A 26,157-nucleotide genomic window follows, 5' to 3' on the forward strand; every position below is an offset into this window, starting at 1 on the left:
GGTTCGATCCTTGGTTCTGGACGACACCCTGGAGAAGGAAATGGCAACCCACTCCAGTATTCTTGCCTGGAGGATCCCACAGACAGAGGAGCCTGGTGGGCTACAGTCCATGGGGTTGCAAAGACCTGGACACTGCTTAGTAACTAACACAACAATATGAAAAGGGCAAAACCACTGTAACCAGCGAAACTCTTCCCCCCTCCCGCAGGGACCCCTTTCCCTACATCTGAAATTTAAGAATAACAGGAAAAAATCCCAGGGATGAGATTTTCCCAGCGTGCCTTCCTTCTTGTTCACAGATGCATTGGCTCCATCCAACACCTGAAAAACCGCCTCGGCAAGGATTACATTCTGGAACTAAAACTGAAGGAGGCTTCCCAGGGGACGTCGGTCCACACGGAGGTCCTGAGGCTTTTCCCGCGGGCCGCCCAGCAGGAAAGGTGAAGGAGCTCTTGGCTGTGAGGAGCAGGCTGGCTTCTCCCATCCGTGGTTCCTTCTTTGCTCTGTGAGCACTTCAGGGCAATTAGACCTCAGCAGCAAGGGAGGGACCTCAGAAACAGATTTACGTCTTCCCGATTAGAGGAGATTTGTGAGCGTCCCCAGAAAGATGTGTCCCCCCGGGGAGGCCTGGGGACCCCGGCCTGGGCCTCCGCGGCCACCCAAGGCTGGTCCCCAGGTCTGGAGTGGGACTTGGAAAAACAGGAGAGGAAGTTCTGATGACTTGAATCTGCACAGAAGTGCAGCCAGCCTGGGGCACCTTCCCGGGGCTTCCCCATAAATATTTAAGATATAAGTATTTACTGTTTTAAAGATACAACTATTTAGGGTGAATCAGCCCCATCAGAAACAGCAATTGGGATCATCAAAGCGTGTCCCTTTAGTGGCGTTTTCCTGCCTCACAATGAAGAACAGAAGGGGGTGTGTATGTGGGCACAGAGACACAGGGGTGTGGTTTCTCAAGGTGGGGGCAGGGAGCTGGAGCAGGAGCTGAATTTGAAGTTCCTCGGGGGGAGAAGCCACGGAAGAAGCAGGGTGTAACACCCAGTACAAAGCAACGGAATCATCTAAGCGGGGTACAGGGACGTGGGACTCAGTCCCATTCCCGGACCCGCAAGCCACGGCTTTGATGTAGACAGGCAGGAGAGCAGGGCTGGGTGAAGACGGGTCTGAGCAGCTTCGGGGCGGCCGGGGGCTTCACAGTCTGTTGGGAACGAGCCACGCATGGGGCCTGAGGTCTCAGCAGAGGGGGACGAGGGGGCGGGGGCAGAAATCAACCCTGGCACTTCCTCCCCTTCGAGCTGGGTCCACTGCAAATTGGCACAAGCCGTCGGCCTGCCTCCCTCTACAAGGATCAAACCGGGTGCTGCAGCAGCTGCGGGCCTCCAATGCCCCCTAGAGAGTTCTGGGTAGGGGGCAGGCATGCGGCGTCTGTGCTCTGGGGAAACAGGACCGGTCCTCAGATGGTTAGATGTCCTCAGGAGCCCATTTTGCAAGCCCAACACTTGCACCTCCCCACATCTAGAAAAGCACTAACCGCCTTCGTGGCGACAATGGCTCCTCGTGGTCAGCAGCAACCGTCACGAGACCAACAGAATCCTCTGCAAAAACCACGTGCCTGACTGCATGTACCCCCCCTGCAGCAGAATCACCTCCGCACTGACCTTGCCCCGCTGCCTCTTCCGAGCAGCGTCTCAGAGCGATCTCAGGCGCTGTCTCTCAGGCTACAGTCCTCACTTCGCCCCAAATCAAACTTAACTCACAGCTCTCGTGTTGTGCTTTTTTTAAGTGTAAAGCCATCTCAGTCCCCTCACCACTGTGACCCTCACTCTCAACCACGTGTCTCTTGCCTTCACTTTCTGGTTACGAGGATGAAATATTGGGATTAGCTCTAAATTATTCAAGCTCGGCAAAGGGATTCATTCAGAATGTCTGTGTTCCACGAGGAAAAGGTTTGAATAAACTACACTGAGCATTGTTGTTGTTCAGTTGCTAAATGGTGTCTGACTCTTTGCAACCCCACGGGCTGCAACACGCCAGACGCCCCTGTCCTTCACCATCTCCTGGAATGTGCTCAAGCTCATGTCCATCGAGTCAGTGATGCCATCCAACCATCTCATCCTCTGTCGCCCTCTTCTCCTGCCCTCCATCTTTCCCAGCATCAGGATCTTTTCCAATGAGTCAGCTCTTGGCATCAGGTGGCCGAAATATTGGAGCATAAATGTAATTTAATGGATCATTTCCAGGAGAATTATCTCCAACCGCCAGCCAACAAAGCCACTGCAAGAAGTATCTATTGAAATTTATCTTATTGTTTCATATTGAAGCCAAATGTTAATTTGCACTAATTTTATTTGTTAATAAAATTTTTAAAAATAATAAAATTTATTTACTGACTTTTAATATCAACTTTTATTTTGACGGTCATTTTCCCCCTTGAAACTCAAGATGAAGTGTGACACTTTTCTGTCTCCAGGTACGCCTCCTTCTTGGCTTACAGACTGCCTGTGCAGGACGTCCAGCCTCTCTCTCAGGCCTTTCACAAGTTAGAGACAGGTAAGAATGGCCATTTTTAAATAAAACTTTTGAAGAATTAGTTCTTACCTTAATTATGTTCGTTTTTCAATTGATGTACAGATGATTTACACTATTATATTTGTTTCAGGCATACAAAACAGTGGTTCAAAGCTTTTGTAGATTCTACTCCATTTAAAATTATTATGAAATGCTGGCTGTGTCCCCTGTGCTGTACAATACATCCTTGCAGTTTTTTATTTTACGTGAGATACGTATTTATACAGCACACCTCCTTTATCCGTTCATCTGTTGATGGACACTTAGTTTGCTTCCATATCTTAGCTATTGTAGACAGTGCTGGTTTTGAACACTGGAGTGTGTGAATCTTCTTGAATTGGTGTTTTCATTTTCTTTAGCTATCCATCCAGGAGTGGGGTTTCTAGATCACACCGGAGTTACATTTTTAGAACAAGTTGCAAGCTAAGAGACATTGGGTAAAGCCACGTAACCCCTGTGTGTCTAGATGGCTCGTCTCTAAGTGAAAGGTAGTATCAGTGGCCACTTCGCAGGATTGCTAGGAGGACTGAGCAAGTTCATCTGGAAGAGCCTAGAGCGGTGCCCGACTCCTCATGTTTGAGATGAAAGAAATCTGGTTTGCTTTCTTGCTCTTCCTAAATGTAGACACACCTGCCTACTCCTGCGCCAGGGCTTCACACTCTACTCCTTCTTCCCGGAATTCTGCTTCTTACATATCCAGGCTGTTCCTCACTTCTTTTAGGTTTATGCTCAATTATCAGCTTGTTACTGTGGCCTTCCTTAAAATCATCCTGGAAAAAGAGCACCAACATATTTCCTAGATATTTCTTTTCTCCAGAGTAGTTACTGTTATTTACTTTATTACACATGTAAGTGCTTCTTTAGAATGCAGACGGCATGAAGGCAGGGGTTTAGGCTTTGCCCGACCTCTGCTGCTCCATCCCCGGAACCCAGGGGTGGCTCGTGCGCCGAGGATCCTGTGTGTAAATGGTGAGCTGTGGACCCGTGAGTGTGTATGGAGCGCATCTGATGGCAGATTTCCTGGTGGGGAAATCTGGTAGAGAGATGGGACTGCAGAGGAACTGGCTGTAGCACAGTTACGCAGGACCTTGAGGTCTTTTTGAAGGGAATGCGATGGAATTGCAACCTTCCTCATGTATAAGAATGTATCGGTGAGTTCCTCAGTCCCTCAAGGAACTTAGCTGTCTCCCTGAGATACACATAGGAAGTAATAGGTTGGCTATGAAGTTCCTTTGAGTTTTTCCATAAGATGTTACAAAGGAACTTTGTGGCCAATCCAGTAATAAACCATATTATCAGTAAGTGATCTGAGAAAATTCTAATATCAAGATGAGTTTAATATGTATTTATACCGATACTATGACTTTTCACTATTTCATTCTTTCACCAAGCATTTGTTCATTCAGTTCTGTGTTCCATTCATATTCATTACTGGCACTTTTATTTCAGATGACTTTGAAAAGGTGGTTGGTAATAAATAATTGTAAGCATCTACCACCAGTCTGTTTTTTTTTTTCAGTGAAACATAACTTTAACCTGGAAGAATACAGCCTTTCTCAGTGCACCTTGGAAAAGGTGAGTCATCCCGCGTGAGCTGGTGTCGTTCCTGTAAATTTCACATAAAAGTCCCATGCATGTTGCCTGTTTCTTTTGAGACCAATCAACAGCTTGCTCATTGTTTTTCCTTCTTCTCTGCCTCCCACTCAGGTGTTCTTAGAACTCTCTAAGGAGCAGGAGCTGGGGAATGTCGATGAAGAGGTTAATACAACCATGAGATGGAAACTCCTCTGCCCCTCAGAGGGCCCGTGAAGCCTCCAGCCCGATCATTCTCTGTTGATGTTATTTAAGCTCATGTCGCACGTAACAATTAGCAGTATATATAGTTTTAAAACGGCTTCCCAGTTGGTGCTAGTGGTAAAGAACCCACCTGCCAATGCAAGAGACACAAGAGATGCGGGTTCAATCCCTGGGTCGGGAAGATCCCCTGGAGGAGGGCACGGCAGCCCACTCCAGTGTTCTTGCCTGGAGACTCCCGAGGACGGAGGGGCCTGCTGAGCAGCAAAAGGAACCGGTGCTCAGGGCTCTGTGGCGACCTAAACGGGAAGGAAATTCAAGAAAGAGGAGTTGTGTGATTATGTGTAACTAATTCTCGTTGCTGTACCGTAGGAACTCACAACATTGTAAAGCACCTATGCTTCGATAAAAATGAATAACAAAGACGTAGATTTTATAAAGTAAAACAATAAAATAAAACAGTTAAAATTGTGTAGTGGAAAGGTTGTTTCTGTGTGGTGTGAAACAGATTGCTTTCCAATTTCAAGATGGTAGTTAGGCAAAAGGTAAGACAGGGAAAACAGGTCTCAAAAACCTAGCAAACTTCCAGTAAAAAAAAACTGACTAGAAGGCAGGCCATATATGACCAATGTATTAGCTGAAAGTTACCTAGAGCTTAAAAACAGATACAAGTTCTTTGACTTTTTTTTAATGGAAGTATAGTTGGTATATGGGGCGTCTCTGATAGCTCAATTGGTTAAAAAAAAAAAATCTACCTGCAGTGCAGGAGACCCCAGTGCAATTCCTGGGTCGGGAAGATCTGGAGTAGGGAAAAGCTACCCACTCCAGTATTCTTGGGCTTCCCTTGTGGCTCAGCGGGTAAAGAATCCGCCTGCAATGCAGGAGGCCTGGGTTCGATCCCTGGATTGGGAAGATCCCCCAGAGAAGGGAAAGGTTACTCACTCCAGTATTCTGGCCTGGAGAATTCCATGGACTGTATAGTTCATGGGGTCACAAAGAGTCGGACATGACTCTCACTTCCTTAGAGCTGATATATAATATTAGTGTCATGTATACAATGAGTGATTCAAAATTTTTACAGATTATACCTCATTTAAAGTTAGTGCAAACACTGGCTCGTTCCGTGTGCCGTGGAGCGTGTCCTTGCGGCTTATTTATTTACACAGTGGTTTGGGCCTCGTGACCCCTTTTCCTTCCCTGCTCCCCTAACCCCACTGGCAACCACTAGTTTGCTCTCTGTATCTGTGAGGCTATTTCTGATTTGTTATATTCAGTCATTTATTTTTTAGATTTCACACATAAGTGATCACATGTTCATCCTCTGCTACCCTGCCCAACAAACCCTAAATTTTAAAATTCGATATGACCCCGTTGGATGCCAAAGTGTTCTTTGTCACTTACAGGTGAGGAAAGGGAAGTTTCCAGAGAAAATCACTTGCCAGCACTGCACAACCCGTAAGGAGCAGGGCTAAGGCTTCAAGATCAAATGTGCTGAAGGTCGTCCTCGGGGTTGGGAAGGGAGCACGTGTGTCCAGATCAGGCCGTGGGGGGAAGATGGGTGGAGACACTGAGTGTTTACATCTCCCAAGGAGCGTAGGTTCGGATACATTGGCCAGCGTTTCAAGGTGAGCACCAGTAGAACAACATGCCAGGAAGCTCTCACTCAGAACTTTCCAGATGAGAAGAGGACAAAAGAGCAAGGAGAGGAACAGAGGAAAAACACAATCTGTGTAGGAATGGAGAAGTGGAAAAGCACAGGCAAGCTTAGTTTAGACACCATCCAGTCAAACGGCCGGATGGGATGCACTGTTGATCCTATGATTTACATTCCTTGTGGAAAGTAAAAGATGTGCAGAAGAGGTGAAAGAAAAATAAAATTATTCTGCTCCATGAGACATCCCAGAGGCAGATGACGTTGTTTAGTCGCTAAGTCATGTCTGACTCTTTTGCAACCCCGTGGACTGTAGCCCACCAAGCTCCTCTGTCCATGGGATTGTCTAAGCAAGAATACTGGAGTGGGTAGCCATTCCTTTCTCCAGGGGATCTTCCCAACCCAGGGGATTAACCCACGTCTCCTGTGTCTCTTGAATGGGCAGGCAGGTTCTTTACCTCTGAGTCACCTGGGAAGCCCAGGCAGATCATAGAGAGAGGCTAAAAGATACCCAAGAAATGGAACTGCAAATAAGATTGGAGGACAGTAACGTTATACAAAGGAAATGGCAACACACAAAAAAAGTTCATAAAGCAGGACCAAGTAAAATATCCTTATTATATTTTTAAGAAACAAGGAAATCTGGGGAGAGTATCTACCAAAACCCAAATGCAGGCAGTGCAGCTTGGTCAGGAAGGGTGAAGGGCAAGAGCAGAGAAGATTCTGGAAAAGAGCAGCGTTCCCCGCCTCTCTCTATCAGGCTTCTGGGCTGCTGCATGCTCTCTCGGCAGATCAGGTCCTTACACTTTGACCTGACGCAGTTTTGAGGGCTGCACACAAGTCCCACAGCCCCAGGCACCCCGTACAAATCGCCAGGAGAGTCCAGGAGGAAGCTTTAGCTCCACGCAAAGGACAGCATCTGACTTCCGGCCCTGGAGGATACTGTTGCAAAACACAGGAGGCAAAAGTCAAGGAGAACTGTAAAATGTTCGCGCCTCCCGTGAGACTCGTGGAGGGAAAGAGACACGCAGACGGCAGACAACACAGCGCTGGTCATCTGAGCTCTCAGGCTGAAGGTGGGGTTTACCCCCGGTTCTGTTTCTCTCCAGCTGTTCGATTTTGTGCAAGTTATTTAAGCTCAGGGACTCAGTCTACTCATCTGTAAAAGGGGAGTGATTATAGGAAGGCCTGGGCTTTCCAGGGAAGGGGATACGCTATGCATAACCCTATACTATAATTAACAGGGCTTCTTTGAAAAATAAGAATGACTTTCTCGTCACCCCCAGGCAAAGGGCTGGGAGCAGTAAAAAGTACATCGTGGAAAGACACCTTGAAAACAAGATGTTGAGGTACTGCTGTGACTGATGGAAAACCATCAGTGACGGTTCCCGTCACCAGAGCCTTGAGGGAGTTGCTGAGAAACGACATCACTAGCCAAAAAGCTAAACAAAGTCCAGAAAGACCTGAAGGTTTGACACTGAGGACCGTACATTATACATCTTTATCCCTGATCTGAGATTGTAAAGAACTGATACCTCTAGAGCCGGAACAGGGAAGTAGAAGTTAACAGTAAAAGGCATGCGAGGGGTAGGATCTGGGCTTTTTCCTGCGAGTGGCGTCAGCCCCCTGATCCCCACTGTATTTCTGAGTCTTCTTTTTCTTTATCCTTCTGCAGCTCCGCTCCCTCGGGTCGGTTCGTGGTTGGGCTGGTCCTTACATCCAGGTGGCTCAGAGGTAAAGAATCCACCTGCCAGAGCAGGAGACACAGCCCTGGGTTCCATCCCTGGGTCAGGAAGATCCCCTGGAGGAAGACATGGCAACCTCTCCAGGGTTCTTGCCTGGAGAATCGCGTGGCAGAGGAGTCTGGGGGGTTACAATCCACAGCGTCTCAGAAGAGTCAGACACAACTGGGCAGGCATGTACACACTCATGGTGATGCCCACCTCATGAGATTCTAATGTTTATTCAGTATGGCAATTTTTCACTGTGCCTGGCACATAATAAATACCACATGTGGTTGCTTCATAAAGACATTATGCTACAAAATTAGCGCTATTCCACTTTTGAAATCCCAACTGGACAATTTTTTTAAACTGGGAAGCTGAAACTAAAGCTTATTTAGAAGAGTGCAGACATGGCTTGATCAAGAAAATATTGAAAAAGAAGATTAATGAGGGTATGCTTGCTGTGTTACAACACTATAAAGTCAAGGAAGAGGCCAGCATGTTGAAAGAAAAGAATCCAGTCCAGAAGCCAACTGGGGTCAGAAGACATAATCTCTCTCCTAGATACAAAGTTCTTCTGAAAACAAAATGTCCGCATCATATTCTATGGCAGGTATTATTAAGTATGATAATTTTGTATCTTCTGCAGAAGACAGCAGACATATAGGAACACTCAGAGTCTGTTTGTTTGACAGTCGTAGGCATTAATGAATTCAATCTGCCTCTATTTTGCTGGCCTAGCAATTTCTGGACTCATACAATTAGCAAGAGAATAAATATGAGAGAATGGGAGGTAAGTGAGGAAGACCTCACGTGATTATCGCGGCCCGTAGGGAACAGATGAGTCTGCTTGGTGTAAGGGTTACCCTCACAGGATACCCTCAGGGGCGTTTTCAGGACATAGTTACAGGGCAGGGGAAGTAACAGACTCACGCAGCGGGCAGAGAGACGCTGGTCCCTATTCAACGTTCTCCACTAATTACACTTTCATGAAATTACAATTTCATGCAATTTCACAAGCAACTTTTTCACTTTTTTTTTAGAATTGCCTCGTTTTTACCTGAAATGTTCAAAAAAAGACAGAACGGCAGCTCTTACCTGTTCAAAATGTTTCTTCAATAATATGAAAAACAAGACATACTGAAACCCAGCGGCTGCTTACAGAGAAAGCGGTCTGCCTTCTGGCACGTTTGCAGAAACAACGAGCTTGTAGATCTCGGGAGGGCAGGTGCTTGGAGGTGACGTTGCTCTAAGGACCCGCCTACTCCCCACTGCAAGAAAGATGCTGCAGTGTGCTTGCATGCAACACAGCTCAGATGAAGATGAAAACTCAGTTCATTGTGTTCCCTTTAAAAAATTACATTCTACATCGCCATATTTCCACATCCAGATTTTAAGAAGTAAATTTCAACGGAAACTTTTGAGTTACTTTCTGGCCTGTTTCTGTATTTGTCTTTTTTTTTTTCCAAATGGGTGCATGAGTGCTTCTCACAGGTATCCCCTGGACTCAGGACAGAGTGTGTGTGTGTGTGTTAGCTGCTCAGCCATGTCCAACTCTTTGCGATCCCATGGACAGTAGCCTGCCAGGCTTCTCTGTCCATGGGATTCTCCCAAGAATATTCGAGTGGGTCGCCGTTCCCTTCTCCATGTCATTTTTTTTTTTTCTTTTTCACTTGTCTCTGCTCTGTTCTGAACTGTTTCTTTACTTATGTTTCTTTAAAAGCCTGTGTTGGGAGTCAGCTCTCCCACGAGGGCCTTGTATGAAAAAGCCAATTGGAAAAGACTAGCTCCCCTTTGATTTGATAGTACTTCATGCTTGCTGTGTCCAGCCAGCCATCTGCAGCTACGAACTCCCTGCTGAGGAGCTGGCGGGGAGACAAATGGAGAGCTATAATGAAGTCTCCATGTCACGTGAGCAGAGTTTTTGGCAGTCTGGCTGAATTAAGACCATAATCTTTTACGGAAGTCATTCTACACGGAACTATTCACAATAAACATGAAATTAAAAGCGTGATGTAGTAGTGACCCAAAAGGAATGTGAATTGTTCTCCAGGAGCCGCGGAGACCCGTGGATGAACTGTTGCTAGAGTCTCGCTCCAGCTTTCCTGAGAGTAAGTTAACCTCTGAAACCGTGCTTTTGCGTATGAAAATATAACTTGTGACTTCAAACAGGGAATGCCAAACACTTGGATGAAAACTGTTAAATGCAGGGTGTTGTTAGCAAGTCATTTTGATTTTTCAAATCATCTGAGTATTTCATGTTGTATGGCTAAATAACCATTTGGAGAACCAAGGTTTATTTAAATTTTTACCCCATGACTAAAGCATATTTGGACAAATAGCATGTTTTATCTAAGAGACTATTGGATAAGCTGAAAGGAATGTGACTTTATGTTGCCTCTTTACTAGGATAAGCTATGTTTCTCAAACTGTAGAAATTGCTTATTCTTTTTTGTTCATTTCCAATTTTGCTGCCAGAGGCTTTATACGCATTGGGGGATACATGATTTTCTGAGTATTAATTTTTTTTTTTAACCAGCAACCTAAGGGTCTGAGCATTTAAATGATTTAACTGGCTATATTTTTATTGACCTTGTTTATCATCCTAAATTTTTGTAAACTTTGTTGTGTAACATGATTATTCTCTGAATACTGGGAATCCTGTCTGAATAGGAAATGACTGGCTTTTATAGTCAAGTTATTATTTCTAGATCACTACGGGCTCCTATTCAGAGCAATTTAAGCTAAATAGATGTTTTGTGCAACTACAGTGAATAGTATTTTTATTTCTGACCAGAACATGCTGTGGAAAAAAGAATCAGCCTTAACAGTTAGAAACACCACAATCATGACTAGATCACGTTCATTATTCTTTAAAATATCCTGCAGCACACGCACTCATCCACAGCAAGAACGTAGAGGAGACCCCGGCAGTGTGTTAACCCTTGCAGACACCACGGTCCACTGCAGCTTTGGTTTCCTGCCTGGAAGTGTTTCACGTACTTGCACATTTTGTTTGTTTGTTTCTGGCTGCACCGGGTCCTTATTGCCGTGCAGGCTTCTGCCGAGCTGCGGCCCGGGGGCTTCTCATCGCGCTGGCGTCTCCTGTCGCAGGTCACGGGCTCCCAGGCCCTCGGGCTCCAGACACAGGCTCAGACTCACGGGCTTAGAGGCTCTGCGCAAGCAGGGTCTTCCCAGACCAGGGTGTGAACCGGTGTCCCTCGAATTGCAAAGCAGATTCATAACAACTGGGGCACCAGAGAAGCCCTGGAAATATTTTGGTTTGGTTTCAGTCAGAGTCTCCAGCTGCCACAGTCTTCTCTGATGACGTTATTATCAGGAACTCATCCACATAGCTTCTAAACCCTTCCTTCACTCCTGGACAGGTTCTAAACCTGAATCCATGCCCTCAAGAGAGGTGTCATTGTACAGCTCGGGAGGTAAGAAGTGGGACCTGAGGGTCACTGGACCAAAATCAAGGTGTTGGCAAGGCTGTGCTCCTTTCTGGAGGATGTAGGAGAGAATTCTGTTTTCTTATCTTTCTTGGCTTCTAGGCGCATTTGTGTCCCTGGCTCATGCCCTTCTTTCTCCATCTTGGAAGCAAACAACAGGCTGAGTCCTTGAAACAGCACTATAGGGGCTTTGCAGCTGGCGCCGTGGTAAAGAACCCGCCTGCCAACGCAGGAGACGCAAGAGATGCGGGTTTGACCCCTGGGTTGGGAAGATCCCCTGGAGGAGGAAATGGCAACCCACTCCAGTGTCCTTGCCTGGGAAATCCCATGGTCAGAGGAGCCTGGTGGCTACAGTCTATGGGTTTGCAAAGAGTCAGACACGACAGAGTGGCTAAGCACACAGACTGCATCGCTTCACTCTGACCTCCTCTTCACTCTGACCTCCTGCAGAAGGTCAGAATCCTCCCTTCTGCACGTCTAAGGACCCTTGTGATGACGCTGGGTCTGCCCTGAGAATCCAAGCTTACCTCCCTGGTTTGAAGGCAGTTGGTCACCAACCTCAGGACAGGCTGCTGATCTTACTCTCCTGGACCCCGGGGGCATTGCTTAGTGGCGAGGTCTCCAGAGCTTGGCAACCCGGGTTAAATCCCTCCTGGCCTCATGGACCTGTTTGTGCTGCAGTTTCCTCATCTGTGGAATGGGGAGAATAATATCCCAGAGATTTATTGGAAGGGTTAAACTAATTTTAATAAAACACGTAGAGCTGGAACATAAAAGAAGTGTCATTGAATATAGTTAGTTTTATTTCCTTTCCAATCTCTTATGTTCAAACTCCTTCCACTCTCTCATTGTTTCAGCTGAATGATTGAATGATTGGTTCAAGCAAAGCCCCTGTCTGTTTTGATCATTTATCTTCCTGAGTTTAAAACTCCCATTTCACATGCCACCTCTACTCCCATCCCCCCTGGTCACCTTTTATTTTTTTCTAATTGGATGAAAGATTCTTTAAATTCAATTGTTGTTGTTGTTCAGGTGCTCAGTCGTGTCTGACTCTCTGCGACCCCATGGACTGCAGCACACCAGGCTTCCCTGTCCTTCACCATCTCCTGGAGCTTGCTCAGACTCATGTCCATTGAGTCGGTGATGCCATCCCACTATCCCAACCTCTGTCGTCCCCTTCTCCTCCCGCCCTCATTTTTCCCCAGCGTCAGGGTCTTTTCCAGTAGGTCGGCTCTTTGCATCAGGTACTTTACAGTTTTCAAAAGTTTCACACACGTGAATTCGTATAAGCCCATGACCACCCTTCCCTACCTACCCCTGTGTCTCCCTCCCCGCCCCCACTGACAACCACTGGTATTTGAGAGTCTGTGTCTTTTTTGTTTTATTCACTAGTTTGTAGTATTTTTTAGATTCCACTTACACATGGTGCCACACGGTACTTGCCTTTCTCTCCCTGCCTTATTCTACTTTGCGTAACGCTCTCCGGGTCCATCCTTGTTGTTGCAAATGGAAATGTTTCATTCTTTATAGCTGAGTAATATTCCATCTTCTGTAGCCATTCTCTGTTGGTGGACACTGGGTTGCTTCCACACCCTGGCGATCGTAAATAATGCTACGATGAACATTGGCGAAGTGACAGTGGAAGTCCCTCAGTCGTGTCTGACTCTTTGCGACCCCAAGGACTATACAGTCTGTGGAATCCTCCAGGCCAGAATACTGGAGCGGGTAGCCATTCCCTTCTTCAAGGGATCTTCCCAACCCAGGTCTCCCACATTCCAAGCGGACTCCTCACCAGCTGAGCCACAGACGGAGCCTGAACACTGGGGTGCAAGTATCTTTTAAAATGAGTGTTTTTGTTACTTTCAGGTATTGCCCAGGCGTGGCACTGCTCAGCCATATGGCAGTCCTGTTTTTAGTTTTGCAAGAAACCTTAGCGTGGCTGTCCACAGCAGCTGCACCCACTGACATTCCCACCCACCGCGCTCGAGGGCTCCCTTTCTCCACATCCTCACCGACATTTGTGACTTGTGGTGTTTCTGCTAATGGCATTCTGAGCGTTGTGAGGTGACATCTCACTGCGGTCTGGCTTTGCATTTCCCCGACGATCACCGATATGATACTGACCATCTTTTCTTGCGCCTCTGCCTTTCCTCTTTGGAAAAATGTCTGTTCAGCTCTTCTGCCCACTTTCAATAGGGTTGTTTGTTTTGGGGGGGTTGAGTTGTAGGTGTTGGTTATATATGTTGAAATGGCTGTTGGTCACCTTTTCATTGTCCTGGATATTCTTTATTGCTCACACTATTAATTAATACAGACTTCCCAGCTGGCTCAGTGGCAAAGAACCTACCTGCCAATGCAGGAGACGCAGGGTCAATCTCTGGGTTGGGAAAATCCCCTAGAGAAGGGAATGGTGACCGACTCCAGTATTCCTGGGAAATCCCAAGGACAGAGGAGCCTGGTGAGCTATAGTCCACGGGGGCGCAGAAGAGTCAGACAAGACGCAGCAGCTGAGCATGCCTGCATTAATGAGTATAAATGACGCAGTGGTATCACTTTCAAACTTCTTTTCCATTTTCTGAATTGGCACTGTGTTTTCAAACCTCTCCACGTGGATCAGTGGGTACTGATTCACTGCCTCTGAATCCTACCCGGTACTCCATGAACTGTATCCATTCAAATCTTACGACACTGCACCGCGATGCTCTCCACTCTGACGAGCCTCCTGGGACAGGCCCCGCGTGGGCGCGTGTGGGCGTCTCCTTGGCGTACACAGCAGAAGCAGTGCTGGCGGACGGCGGGATGTTTGCGAAGCAGTGAGGAGCTGGTGGTGAGCCCGAGAATGGCTGGGTGGTCTTCTCCCGCCGGCAGCACCTCGCGTTCCTTTATCCCGTTAAAGAACTGAACACGACTCTGCTGAATTCTCTGTTTCCTCAGTCTAATGAGGAGTCAACATTCAGTACGTGTGTGCACACTTGTTTGGAGTTTTTCTTTTCATCCTGAGCTCCATCATCCCTTCACGCGTTTTTCAGCTTTTTTGGCTCCCTTTGCTAGTCATGCAATTGGGAGCAGCTGCTGTGATGTTTCTCTTTGGTTGGGTTGCACAATGTTTTCTATTTCCAGCCCTCACATTTTCCCTGTTTACTTTCTCCTTTTAAAATAAACAGGTCAGGATGAGCAAGAGGCACTTCAGTGTGGGCCAGCAAACGAGGGCGCTTCTTGGCAAGAATTTTCTTAGGAAATGGAGGATGAAAAGAGAGACCTTGTCGGTACGGTTCAGAGTCTATGTCATCTCATATTTAAAAGAGGACAGAGTACTTTCTTGTGCACAAACACTTTATCTGTTTTCCTTACTCTTTCATAGATATTCTACTTCTAATTAGCAGGTTGGATTTTTTTTTTTCAAATTCTGAGCTTTGCTATTATTTCAAGTGAGATTCCTTTCAAATATGAAATTTCATTACAATATGTCTTATTGAAAGCAATTTGTAAAGAACTTATACTCAAAAACTCCGTGAAAAACAAAGCTATGAAAACAAACTCCCATTAAAAATAAAGCCTGAAAATTTATCCTACTGAGGTAGCAATTACATCTGAATTCATTTGAATATCATAAAGGAATAAGTACAGAAATTCAGCAGGAAAGTAAAAGAAACTTACTTAATTCAGAAAGTAATCAGAGCTTAATCCAGAAAGTAATACAAAACTAAAAAAAAAAAAACTCCAAGGACAAACTGTAGCACTTGCAAACCATTGTACTACGGACAGAGATGATGTCGGTTTAAAAGAAATCATGAGCAGAAAAACAGAGGAAAGGAAAACGGCATTTGAACTCTTGCTTGTAGTAAGCTTCCTAAGGATGATCGCATACTATTCATGTAGGAACTTTAGTAAATTCAGAAAAATCTAACTTAAAACCACTTGTAAAATACCCATATTTCAAGAGTGGATATATTAACATTTCACCTTCTGAACACTGTGAGTGTGCATGTGTTCTTTCAGCAAATGTGCACTGAGTGCTTAAATCGGCAGTGACTGAAGTGTGCAAAGACCCCCGCGTGGAGGAAGGGTTATATACGTGTAAACGCTGGAGTCTACGCTATAGGGATGTTTTATGTCTTTTTATCTCTTTTAGTATAAGGATTATAACTGTCAATTTATTTATCTAAACAGATATAGGTGTAAAAACAAACCGACATATGAGTTAAAGTACAATCATCTGGTGAATAAGATATATACCTCTTTTAAAGGCCATGTGTTACAATTATGGGATTCCCTTGTAGCTCAGACAATAAAGAATCCACTTGCAATGCAGGAGACCTGGGTTTGATCCCTATAACTGAACAATAAAGTGTGTTCTTATCAGATTTCAAATGCATTTGAAATTCTGGTACATTTCCAATTCCAGAATGCTATCACAATGAAAAAGGCTTTTAAAAGTCTTTTCGGGAAGCAATGTTTTGGAGTACATTTCCAATTCCAGAATGCCATCACAATGACAAAGGCTTTTAAAAGTCTTCTCAGGAATCAATGTTTTGGAGCTATCTTCTTTTGCATTTGGGCAGCAGAAAATAAATATACCACTTCACTCCTGATTATGGAGGTGGATTGTCTATTTAATTTCAATGAACATTTCTTTATCATTCTCACTCAGGGGTCAACACGACCATTCATGAAGCAATCCAACCTTTAACACTTGCACTGAAGTAAAATAAACTTAAATTATTAATTATAATTGGAATTGACACTACATCTCTGTCTTGATGGATGATGTGCATATTTCAAAATACATGGATTAAAGGACAAAAGAGAGTCGAAACACTTAAACACTTAAAAACTGGAAGAGAGGAAAAAGCAATGTCCAAGCAACCAACAGAATGAAGAGTTTTTAAATTGTCTCTGATCAGTCCGTGGTAGAACATCTGTTGACTTGCTTCCTTTTTCTCTCACTGTTCTGTAGGAATGGCTCTTCTCAAGTCTTCTAGTGCTGTTTGCTCACCTGCTTTCCTCTAATTTACACCAAGTTAATGACTTCCCTCAACTGCCCGCTGTGGACTTGGGGCGTGTAGATAATTTTAATGATTCTGATTACGTTATTGCATTTGCTCCTGAATCCAAGACCACCCAGGAGATAATGAACAAGTTGGCTTCTGCCCCTTTCATAAAAGGTATGTTTTAAGCAGTTCGTGGTCATTTCCTTGTTTGCAAAATACACAAATTCATTTGCAATTTCTTTGATAAACTGTATTCAACATTCAAGTATCTAGATTTCGTTAACATTAATTCATATTCCTCTCGAGTATCAAGGAGATTTTCTTACTGTTTACTAGTCTTCTATTGAAGAAATTTTATATTAAAAGGGTGATCCTCATTGTAGTCCTTATCAAAATGAGACAGTCCAGGACCATTCAGTCGTATGTTTGTGAGAAGACTCTGGGAAGATTGGTAGGTGGTGACAGTGTGGCCTTTTAATCTCTTCAAATACTTCTTTGGTTTTTTCTCTGGCCGATCACCTTGCTTTGCCTGGTTCTGAGTCTGTATTAGGCTTCCCCCATGGCTCAGTGATTAAAGAATCTGCCTGGAATGCAGAAAGCCCAGGAGACACGGGCTAGATCCCTGGGTGGGGACGATCCCCTGGAGGAGGCATGGCAACCCACTCAGTGTTCTTGCCTGGAGAATCCCACGGACAGAGGAGCCTGGAGGCCACAGCCCATGAGGTCACACTGAGTCGGACACGTCTCAACAGGAGCCCGAGTCTGGGTCTGGTTTGCCTCTGGTGCGCCCACGTGCCCGCCTCTCTTAGCCACGATGGGGTCTAGCGATGAGGCCTATGAGGAGGCTGACATCACTCCCTTTTGACCTCCCAGGAGCCTACCCACACAGGTGTAGTCAGGAGGGTCTCCCTGACCTCAGGAGTGAGGAATCTGTGGTCTCTTATCTCTTACAAAGACACGACTCAGCTTCTCCTCCCTCCTGCTGCTTTAGAGCATCTGTCCGAAGGGCATGGGCTCCGCTCCTCCAGCAGGGGCCAATCCATCTCCTGCCTCAAAACCAAGGGCAACATGTCCAACAAAACTAGGTGAGAAGGCGCCTCCTGCGACCTCAGAAGGTCAGGGGTGGGAATAGGGGCTCTGCCGGGCCCGAGGAGAGAACGAGGACCCTGTCGGAGGAAAGCAGCGGCCCCTGCAGAGCGGAGGGGCTGAGCCTGGGGCAGTGAGACTGTCCCAAACCCCAGCCGCAGCGCTGCCTCTGGGCTGCACAGAAATCTCACCCGGCTATGCCCTCCTCTCCCTCTGCAGGAAGAACCATCTCGGGCTGGCCTGATGAACAGAGCATGGGTAAGCTGGAGCTGAACTATTCTACAGATGCTGTGAGAGTCATCTTTAACAACACCTTCTCATACCATTTGAAGTTTTTGTGGGGACATAGAATCCCCATGATGAAGGAGCACAGAGACCATTCAGGTAACCTTCCTATTGGAAAAAAAACTATTTTTTGCTATATTGTCATTAGCCACAAGGAGGCCTAACAAACATACACAACATAAAGTTTAATTTCTGAACATACGTGAGATTCATTCTTATTAAATAAAGCCTATGATCTTAAGTGTATTTTTTAAGAAACTATATTGCTATCATTCCTATGTTACTCCTAAATAAAACCTCAAGAAAAGGCTCTTGCTCAATGATTTCCGATCATTAAAAAAAGCAGTGCTTTATTGGCACAAGCAACAGAAGAACAAAACTCAACAAAACATTCTCAAGTAATGGAGAGAATGGATGATAAGATTTAATGAAAAGTTGTTGAGAGAGGGTCTTAAGAACATTGATAAAGCATGTCTGGTATATTGTCCTTGGGTGAACCCCCCTGAGAACCCCTACCATCCATTATATTATTGTGGACCAGGAGTGTATTTTGGAACTTTTGAAATTCTGATTTTCCCTGTATCCCAGACTGTCCCATATCATCATAATAGGTGTTTTCTTTTGTTTCCCCCTAAAGCTCATTGTCAAGTAGTGGATGAAACTGTCATTTGTGAAGGTTCTTTGTTCTGGGAGAAAGGCTTTGTAGCTTTTCAAGCTGCTATTAATGCTGCCATCATAGAAGTGAGTATTGAGTTCAAGGAAACTAACTGCTTTGAAAATCTGGTTTTCATAGAGGGTGATCGAATGGCTCTGTCATTGAATTAATTTAGTCACTTAATATGGAACAACACGCTGAATAATCACTCTGCCTAAACCTTACACCAAGCACTGAGGATTAAGAAAGAAGTAGAACACAGGCCCTTTTCTCCAGGGATCCTGGATCACGGGGCATAGAAATGTGAATAAACAGTTGTGGTGAGAGTTCCGGCTCTGTCATGGGAGGGAAGTGATGGCGAGGCAGGCCACAGACAGAGGATTCTCTGGTGAGATGTATAAAAGAAGACTTACTAACCAAAGTGACACTTCAGAAGTGACTTCACCTGTGTGTAGAATTTCATCCACTGGAGATACTAAGTAAGGATATTCTAAGGAATTGAGACAAAATCTAGCATATTCCAGGATTTACAATGGGACAAATCATATAGATGGACATACATATAGATTAAACGTGGAGTGAATGCACGTAACTTCTATAATGGAGACAAAATGCATGAGGCTATAATTAGCTTAATGCTAAACTGTGTTCATTGATGTCTTTCTTTAGATCACAACAAATCATTCAGTGATGGAAAAACTGATGTCAGTGACCGGTATAAATATGAAGATACTACCTTTTGTTGCCCAAGCAGGAGTTATGACTGATTTTTTCATTTTCTTCTGCGTTATTTCTTTTTCTGCTTTCATATACTACGTATCAGTCAGTGTTACACAAGAAAGACAGTTCCTGAAGCCAGTGATGAGAGTGATGGGACTTCGACAGTCAGCCTTCTGGTAAACCCCATGGCTACCCTCCATCCTTCAACAGAGAGAGAATGAGTTAGCTGGTTGGACCCCCTAGACCTGGAAAGCATCATATTTAAACCTGATACTGTCATAAACTAGTGCCTTGTGTAGGAATGGAGTGAATGGACCTGTAGGTTCCATTACAACCAGTGGCCACGTTAAACGCATAAAATACAGCACTTCATTTAATTATCTTATTATTTTTCAGTAGAGGATAAGGAAGTTTAAACAGAATAAGTAACTACCTTCAGGGTCAGATAGGTACAGTATAGCAAAGAAAGGGTCAAACCAGCTTCATAGAAGGGGAAAGTTTATTCTTTCCTTATAAAGAAGCTTTCTTCCTGATTCTTTAAAATCAATCGCAAAAAAAAAAGACAAAACTTATCTTCATTTCCATCTAAATATGTGTCTCTATATCCAGTGTCTATGTGTATAAATGTGTCTACATCCAGTCTTTATCTAGTCATCTGTGTCAGGGGTTGGCGAACTGAGTGGCCCATTTGTTTTTACAAAACTAGGAATAATTGGAGGCAAAAGGAAAAGAGGGGAGCAGAGGATGAGATGGTTGGATGGCATCACCGACTCAGCGGATGTGAATCTGAGCAAACTCCAGGAGACGGTGAAGCAGAGGGAAGCCTGGCATGCTTCTGTCCAGGGGGCCACAGAGAGTCCGTCATAACTTAGCCACTGACCAGCAACAACAAAAACTAGGAAAGGCTTTTACCCTAGTTTGAAAAAATCATAAGAACAATAATGTTCTAAGGCACCAACTTTTTATATGAAATTCAAAGTTCAGCATCTACAAATACATTTTTAGTGGAACACAGCCATGGTCAAACTGTTCATGTTGTCTGTGACTGCTTCTGTGTTACGAAGGTGGTGCCGAGTAGTAGCCGCAGAGACTATGGTCTATCTAAAATATTTACTATCTGGCTCTTCAGAGAAAAAGTTTGCTGATCCCTGCTTCATCATCTGCTTTGTTTGTTTTGGTTTTTGTTCCATGATGTTTATGTAATTACTGAAAGAGGAGGTCCAGAACTGACAAACCAATCATCATAAATGTCTTCCCTGGAAACCTCTCCCATTTATTCTCATCACGATACCCGGCTGTGCTGCCATTCAGCTGCTCAGGCGTGTCTGACTCTTTGAGACCCGGTGGACTACAGCACGCCAGGCTCCTCTGCCCTCCATTCTCTCCCAGAGTTTGCTCAAAGTCTTGTCCATTGAGTTGGTGATGCCATCCAACCATCTCACCCTCTGTCACCCCCTTCTCTTCCTGCCCTCAATCTTTCCCAGCATCAGGGTCTTTTCCACTGAGTTGGCTTTTTGCATCAGGTGGCCAAACTATCGGAGCTTCAGCTTCAGCATCAGTCCTTCCCATGAATATTCAGGGTTGATTTCCTTTGGAATGGACTGGTTTGATCTCCAGTTTATTTGTCTTATTTTGAAATTAGCTACCTTTTTTTTACCCATTAACTTGTTTTATTGCGATCTTCTCCAGTAGAAGATGAAACTCAGGGGCAGAGAAGTTTCCTGACTTACGAGAGGCTGTGTTCCCTTTACTCCTGGCATATGGCAAGCTTCACAAGACAGCTGCTGAAAAATGAATGAATCAAGGGATGGAATAGCAGCACTTTGAACTGATGTTTTCTTTCTGTGCCAGGCTGTCCTGGGGTTTGATGTACACTGGCTTCATCTCTATCACGGCCACTCTGATGGCCCTTATAGTGACATATGCCCCAGTGGTCGTCCTGACTGGCTTCACGGTGGTCTTCACCCTCTTTCTCCTCTACGGCCTGTCTTTGGTGAGTTGGTGAATTTTTTCTCTCTCTCTCTCTGAACTCTTGTTCAGAGAAAACTACCAGTCATGTCTCACCGATTCTGCTCACATATCCTCTGTTCTGTTTGCAATATTTGAGTCTTTGCGTGAGACAGTATCTAGAGGTTGGGGGCAATGATGAAACATACTTCTGCATGATTAAATTCTTTTCCATTATGTCTCTGATGATTCCCGGCGGATTGTGGACCACCTGAAGCCTTCCTCTCCTTTCAGATAACGTTAGCTTTCCTGATGAGCGTGTTGGTGAAGAAACCCTTCCTGACGGGGCTGGTGGTCTTCCTCCTCACTGTCTTCTGGGGGAGCCTGGGGTTCACAGCTCTATACAGACACCTTCCCACGACGTTGGAGTGGATCTTGTGTCTCCTTAGCCCCTTTGCTTTCACTGCTGGAATGGCCCAGGTGAGAGTTCATGAAACTCTTTCACTTATTGTGTGTGCTCAGTCGTGTCTGACTCTTTTCAACCCCATGGACTGTAGCCCACCAGGCCCCTCTGTCCATGGGATTCTCCAGGCAAGAAGACTAGAGTGGGTTGCCATTTCCTCCTCCAGGGGATCTTCCCTACCCAGGAATCAAACCCATGTCTCTTGTGTCTCCTATATCACTGTGCCACCTGGGAAGGTTTTTAGAGTCCCCCTAGATAATTCATGCGACACATACTAAAGGTTAAAATTCCCATTTGCTTTTGTAAAGGTGCACATTGAAAAGACAGGAAAGGTTTTTCTTTCTCTCTCTCTCAGCATTATCCGTTTTCTTTTAGATCTGATTAATATAGACAGATACCCCATTACTGGTGTGGTCAGCTTCTACTTTTATAGGACTGTCCCCCAAAGAACATTTATTTCATTTAATGCTCAGGAAACATGACCCTTCATGTTATTATCTCCAGTGTTTGAAAACCAGTAATTCCCTAGAGACACACTTATTTACGTATGTATTTATTTATTTATGGCCGTGCTGGGCCTTCGTTGCAGTGGGCAGCCTTTTCCGGTCGCGGCAAGAGCGGGGTCTGCTCTTCACGGCCGCGCACGGTCTCTCTCCGCAGTGGTTCTCACGCTGCTGAGCGCTGGCTCTGCGCGCAAGCTCAGTAGTTGTGGTTCCCGGGCTTAGTCGCTCTGCGGCAGGTGGGACCTTCCCAGACCAGAGATCGAACGCATGTCCCCTGCATTGGCAGGCGGATTCTTAACCCCTGGACCACTAGCGATCTCCTAGAACACAGTTTTTGATTGGCCAGACTGACCTCCTCTCGGAAAATTTAATTCTGGTTACAACACCATAACTTGTGCTGAGTCGCTTCCCGACGGCTCAGATGGTAAAGAATCTGCCTGCAACGCGGGAGACCTGGCTTCCATCCCTGAGTTGGGAAGATCCCCTGGAGAAGGGAACCGCTATCCACTCCAGTGTTCTGGCCTGGAGAATTCCATGGACAGAGGAGCCTGGTGGGCTACAGTCCATGGGGTCACAAACACCTCTACTAAGAAATTATTCTTCTGTCTTCTGCCCGACTGCAAAAGCACTCCAGCCCTCTCCCTTTCACTCTCAAATAGCGTCCTCCCTCTAGAACTCCTGCGTCTCCTCCACGGTCAGCCTGGTGAAGTCCCCAGGCAGCCCAGCTCCAGTATCAGCGTCCTGGTTTTCACCTCTGCCTGGAGGACTTCCCTGTTGCAGACTGCGCCTTCCAAACCCTGAGTACCACCTTCACTAACTCCCTGAATTGCTTTGCGGTTAGATGGTTTCCTTCCCGTATCTTCCAAAAGATTATAGAGCTCTATGAAAACAGAATCATGTTTCATTTATCTTTTCAATCCCAATGTCTAGCAGAAATAAGACAATAATAATTTTAATGCTCTGTTTATCCTTTTTCAATTCCACACATATCTTTTTTTTTTCCAGCTTATCCATTTGGACTATGACGTGAATTCTAACATCCATTCAGATTCTCCAAACGACCAGTACCTCATAATAGCTACCATTTTCATGTTGCTTTTTGATGCTCTTCTCTATTTGGTATTGACATTGTACTTGGACAAAATTTTGCCCAGTAAGTAGTAACATGATTGCGATTCAACACAGTTTCATTCATTTCTATTTCTTTAAAATGACTGTCTACAACATATTAGATATAAATTATCAAGCATCCCCTCCCCCACCAAAGTTTCTAAAATTAGCTGTAGCGGTATTCTGCATTTAATATCACTTTCTAAGATCTTGTTCTACCATAACATTTTAGATGGTTTCTTTAAGAAAAAGGCAATTGTAATAGATTAAGGATTAGATTTATATATAATATATAATCTATATATATCTATAGATTTATTATAATCTAATAGATTAGATTTATAGATGAAGGATAGTAGACCCAGGATAACTGCGCTGTTAGTGCTTGTCTCAGAATGGGCCAAAGAACCTTAGTTCCTGATGCTGGATCTGAGGAATCTCTAAACCTTCCCAGACGGGTTGCACTGTCTTCTGGCGGCTCTGGTGCTCATGGTGGTGACTGACCCAGTGCTTCTTTACCGCCTGTTCATGTAGCTGAATACGGACAGCAGCGGCCTCCCTGGTTTTTCCTGAAGTCCTCTTCTTGGTTCCAACGCCGAAGGGCTGATCGTGCAGCCCTCGAGAATGACATCGATCCAGATTTTCCATCCAATGACTCTTTTGAACCAGTGTCTCCAGAATTCCATGGGAAAGAAGCCATCAGGTAACGAAAATATCACGTGGGGCTGAAATGGAGAGCAGAGCTCTATCAGGCAAACTCGGAGGGGACAGAGGTTTCTCTCAGCGCCTCTGAGTACCCACCACCCCAGGATGCTGTACTCGTGAAAGGCTCCCCTCGTTTTTGGGGGGCCACACCCCTATGCAGCTTACAAGACCTCAGTTCCTCACAGAGCAGGGGAACTCGGCAGTGAAAGTTCCAAGTCCTAACCACTGACTACCTGGGAATTCCCAAGGCTAGCCTCATTCTTAACCACACTTGGTCTTCTCATCTTGTCCGCGTTTGCTTTTACTAATATCTTACAACAGAACGACATCCATCAGTGAAGTGATAGCTTCATATTTCTGTTTTCTTCATCACCTCTCTTTTATTTTGCCTTTTTTTCTCTGTCCTTTCCCTTTAGACACAGTCCTCATCTTTGTTATTCTGACCCCCCTTTTCTCTGCAAGTCACCTTATCTCTCTTCTTTTGCTTCCTGATTAATAAGACCAGAAGGAAGAAGCAAGAGATACAGACAAGGGGAGATGGGAAGGGGCGCTCTGGCACATGTATCTTCCCTCTGAGATAAAGTGTGTGCTGTAGTCCATGCAGATGGCTCCATTTCCAAACCACCAGAAGCACCTAAACTCCCTGGATCTCTGCTCAGAATTTGCCCATCATACGATTGTTGCCTTTGTCTCACACCTGAATGAAACCTTTCTGGTTCACCCCCTCCACTAGGCTATTTTAACTCTGAACATTTATGATACGTACAGTCTCTAAGTAGTAACTTTAGAAAACAAGGGCCCAGTATGAACAGACACCAAGAGCGGCGTCTCTCACTCGTGGGGTATCAGGACTGTGTCACTGAGAATCGCGACCTCCCTGCAAGCTGGAATTTTTACGTCCCTCCCGATGTCTGGGCCAGAATCAGGGGCCATCAGAGGAGGCGTAGAAAGTCCTAAATGCTCAGGAGGCATTTTGTCTTCCCCAGTGGGTGGGGAGCAGGGTGTGGATGATTTGTGAGTTATAGTTAGCCACAGCAGCTCTGTGCTCTAGGAAAAACACCCCCAGCATGAACAGAGGCCTTGGGGGCAGACAATCCCACGTATTTGATCATGAAAGAGTTTAGGAGTTTCAGCTATGAACTGGCAACCCTGGGGTACAGGTCTTGCTTCGTGGCTATGCCCTGTGCTGCAAACAACAGGTTGCGTGTGTGTGCGTGTGCATGTTTGTGTGTGTGTGCGTGCATGTGTGCGCGTGTGTGTGCGCGTGTGCATATGTGTGTGTGTGTGTGTGTGTGTGTGAGAGTTAGTCGCTCAGTCATGTCTGACTCTTTGCGACCCCGTGGGCTGTAGCCCGCCAGGCTCCTCTGTCCATGGGATTCTCCAAGCAGGAATACAGGAGTGGGTTGCCATGCCCTCCTCCAAGGGATCTTCCTGACCCAGGGATCAAACCTGCATCTCCTGCACTGTGCCGCTAGGGAAGCCCTGGTGAAAAAAAGGTCACGCAGATGAAATCCACAGGACCCGGCTTAGAACGGGCCTTCACTGTGCTTAAAATTTTTTTTTCTCTGTACTCTGTTTTCTTATCTTTTTCCTCTTCTCTCATCTTCTTGGGAAGTGTCTTGTCTCCTGGGCATTTTTCTTCTCTGCACATAGGATCTTATTCACTCTACAAATCAACCATATGAGAGAGCAAATGTCATTCCCATTTCACTGCTGAACTCGGTGAGCTTCGAGTCCATGGATGGTGTGTGTGGCTCATGAGTCTTGAACTTGACCCCGGGCGGTCTGACCCCCAAGGCCGGTGTGTCTCTTTGCGGGCACGCTTGCTTCTGTCCTCCAGTGGAGTGCGGGTCCTCTACACACCATCTCATTGCCCACTTTCCCCTGGTCCAGTCACTTCTCAGCGTCCCCACGGCATCCTGTCTCCATGGACTCACGCTGCCTGCAGAGTGTGAGCCGCTCAGCATGCGACGAGGACGGAGGCAGAGGCTCCGATGAGATGCCGAGAGGTTTCTGTTCATCTGCGGACCTGCGTGAAGGAAAAGGACCTCCAGCCTTCCTGACAGCCTCCGTGGCTTGATTCATGAATTCTCTGTCCACCTCTACCATTTGCTCAAAACGTCTTCCTCTCTTTTCAGAATAAGAAATCTTAAAAAGGCATATGGAAAAGGCAAGCACGAAAAAGTAGAAGCTTTGAAAGGTAATGAAATAACCTCATACGTAACCTAGTGATGTAATTTAGCGATGGTGCCTCACTGCTACACTGTCCCAGTCACGATTAAGAACATATTCCGGATACCATGAATTGTCTTTATTTGAAGACATTATGGTTTCTTCCAAGTAAACTTCAAAATCTTATAATAATTTTAGGAAGTCGGATGCACCACTGATGTCTTATGGGTTTGAAGGATACAGGATACCATGGTACTGTTTATCTTCAACTCATGGTATTAACCCTAAAGCTATCTTTATTATAGTCAGCCTATCTTTAATGACAAGA

General features: G+C 45.4%; 2 protein-coding genes across 6 annotated transcripts in view; both read left to right on the forward strand.

Annotated features, from left to right (window-relative positions):
• Window positions 1-4,836, forward strand: part of ABCA6 (ATP binding cassette subfamily A member 6) — a 61,381-nt gene extending 56,545 nt beyond the window's left edge. For 4 of the 5 annotated variants that reach the window (XM_061144997.1, XM_061144999.1, XM_061145000.1 and 1 more), the window contains 4 exons: window positions 300-440; window positions 2,474-2,553; window positions 4,091-4,146; window positions 4,279-4,836. In XM_061144997.1, the coding sequence (XP_061000980.1) occupies window positions 300-440; window positions 2,474-2,553; window positions 4,091-4,146; window positions 4,279-4,380 (379 nt within the window). In that variant the 3' untranslated portion in view covers window positions 4,381-4,836. Of the gene's footprint in view, window positions 1-299; window positions 441-2,473; window positions 2,554-4,090; window positions 4,147-4,278 lie in introns of those variants that run through there. The other variant, XR_009693119.1, reaches the window with a different exon arrangement.
• A 9,119-nt stretch (window positions 4,837-13,955) lies between these two features.
• Window positions 13,956-26,157, forward strand: part of LOC133057889 (ATP-binding cassette sub-family A member 9-like) — a 51,870-nt gene continuing 39,668 nt past the window's right edge. Inside the window, exons 1-11 of the mRNA XM_061145002.1 lie at window positions 13,956-14,019; window positions 14,357-14,458; window positions 16,150-16,357; window positions 17,489-17,653; window positions 18,192-18,295; window positions 18,879-19,105; window positions 20,781-20,922; window positions 21,171-21,356; window positions 22,848-22,995; window positions 23,487-23,655; window positions 25,796-25,857. Of these exons, the coding sequence (XP_061000985.1) occupies window positions 14,363-14,458; window positions 16,150-16,357; window positions 17,489-17,653; window positions 18,192-18,295; window positions 18,879-19,105; window positions 20,781-20,922; window positions 21,171-21,356; window positions 22,848-22,995; window positions 23,487-23,655; window positions 25,796-25,857 (1,507 nt within the window). The 5' untranslated portion in view covers window positions 13,956-14,019; window positions 14,357-14,362. The remainder of the gene's footprint in view (window positions 14,020-14,356; window positions 14,459-16,149; window positions 16,358-17,488; window positions 17,654-18,191; window positions 18,296-18,878; window positions 19,106-20,780; window positions 20,923-21,170; window positions 21,357-22,847; window positions 22,996-23,486; window positions 23,656-25,795; window positions 25,858-26,157) is intronic.

Source organism: Dama dama, chromosome 5 (assembly GCF_033118175.1).
Source record: "Dama dama isolate Ldn47 chromosome 5, ASM3311817v1, whole genome shotgun sequence".
Classification (NCBI taxonomy): domain Eukaryota; kingdom Metazoa; phylum Chordata; class Mammalia; order Artiodactyla; family Cervidae; genus Dama; species Dama dama.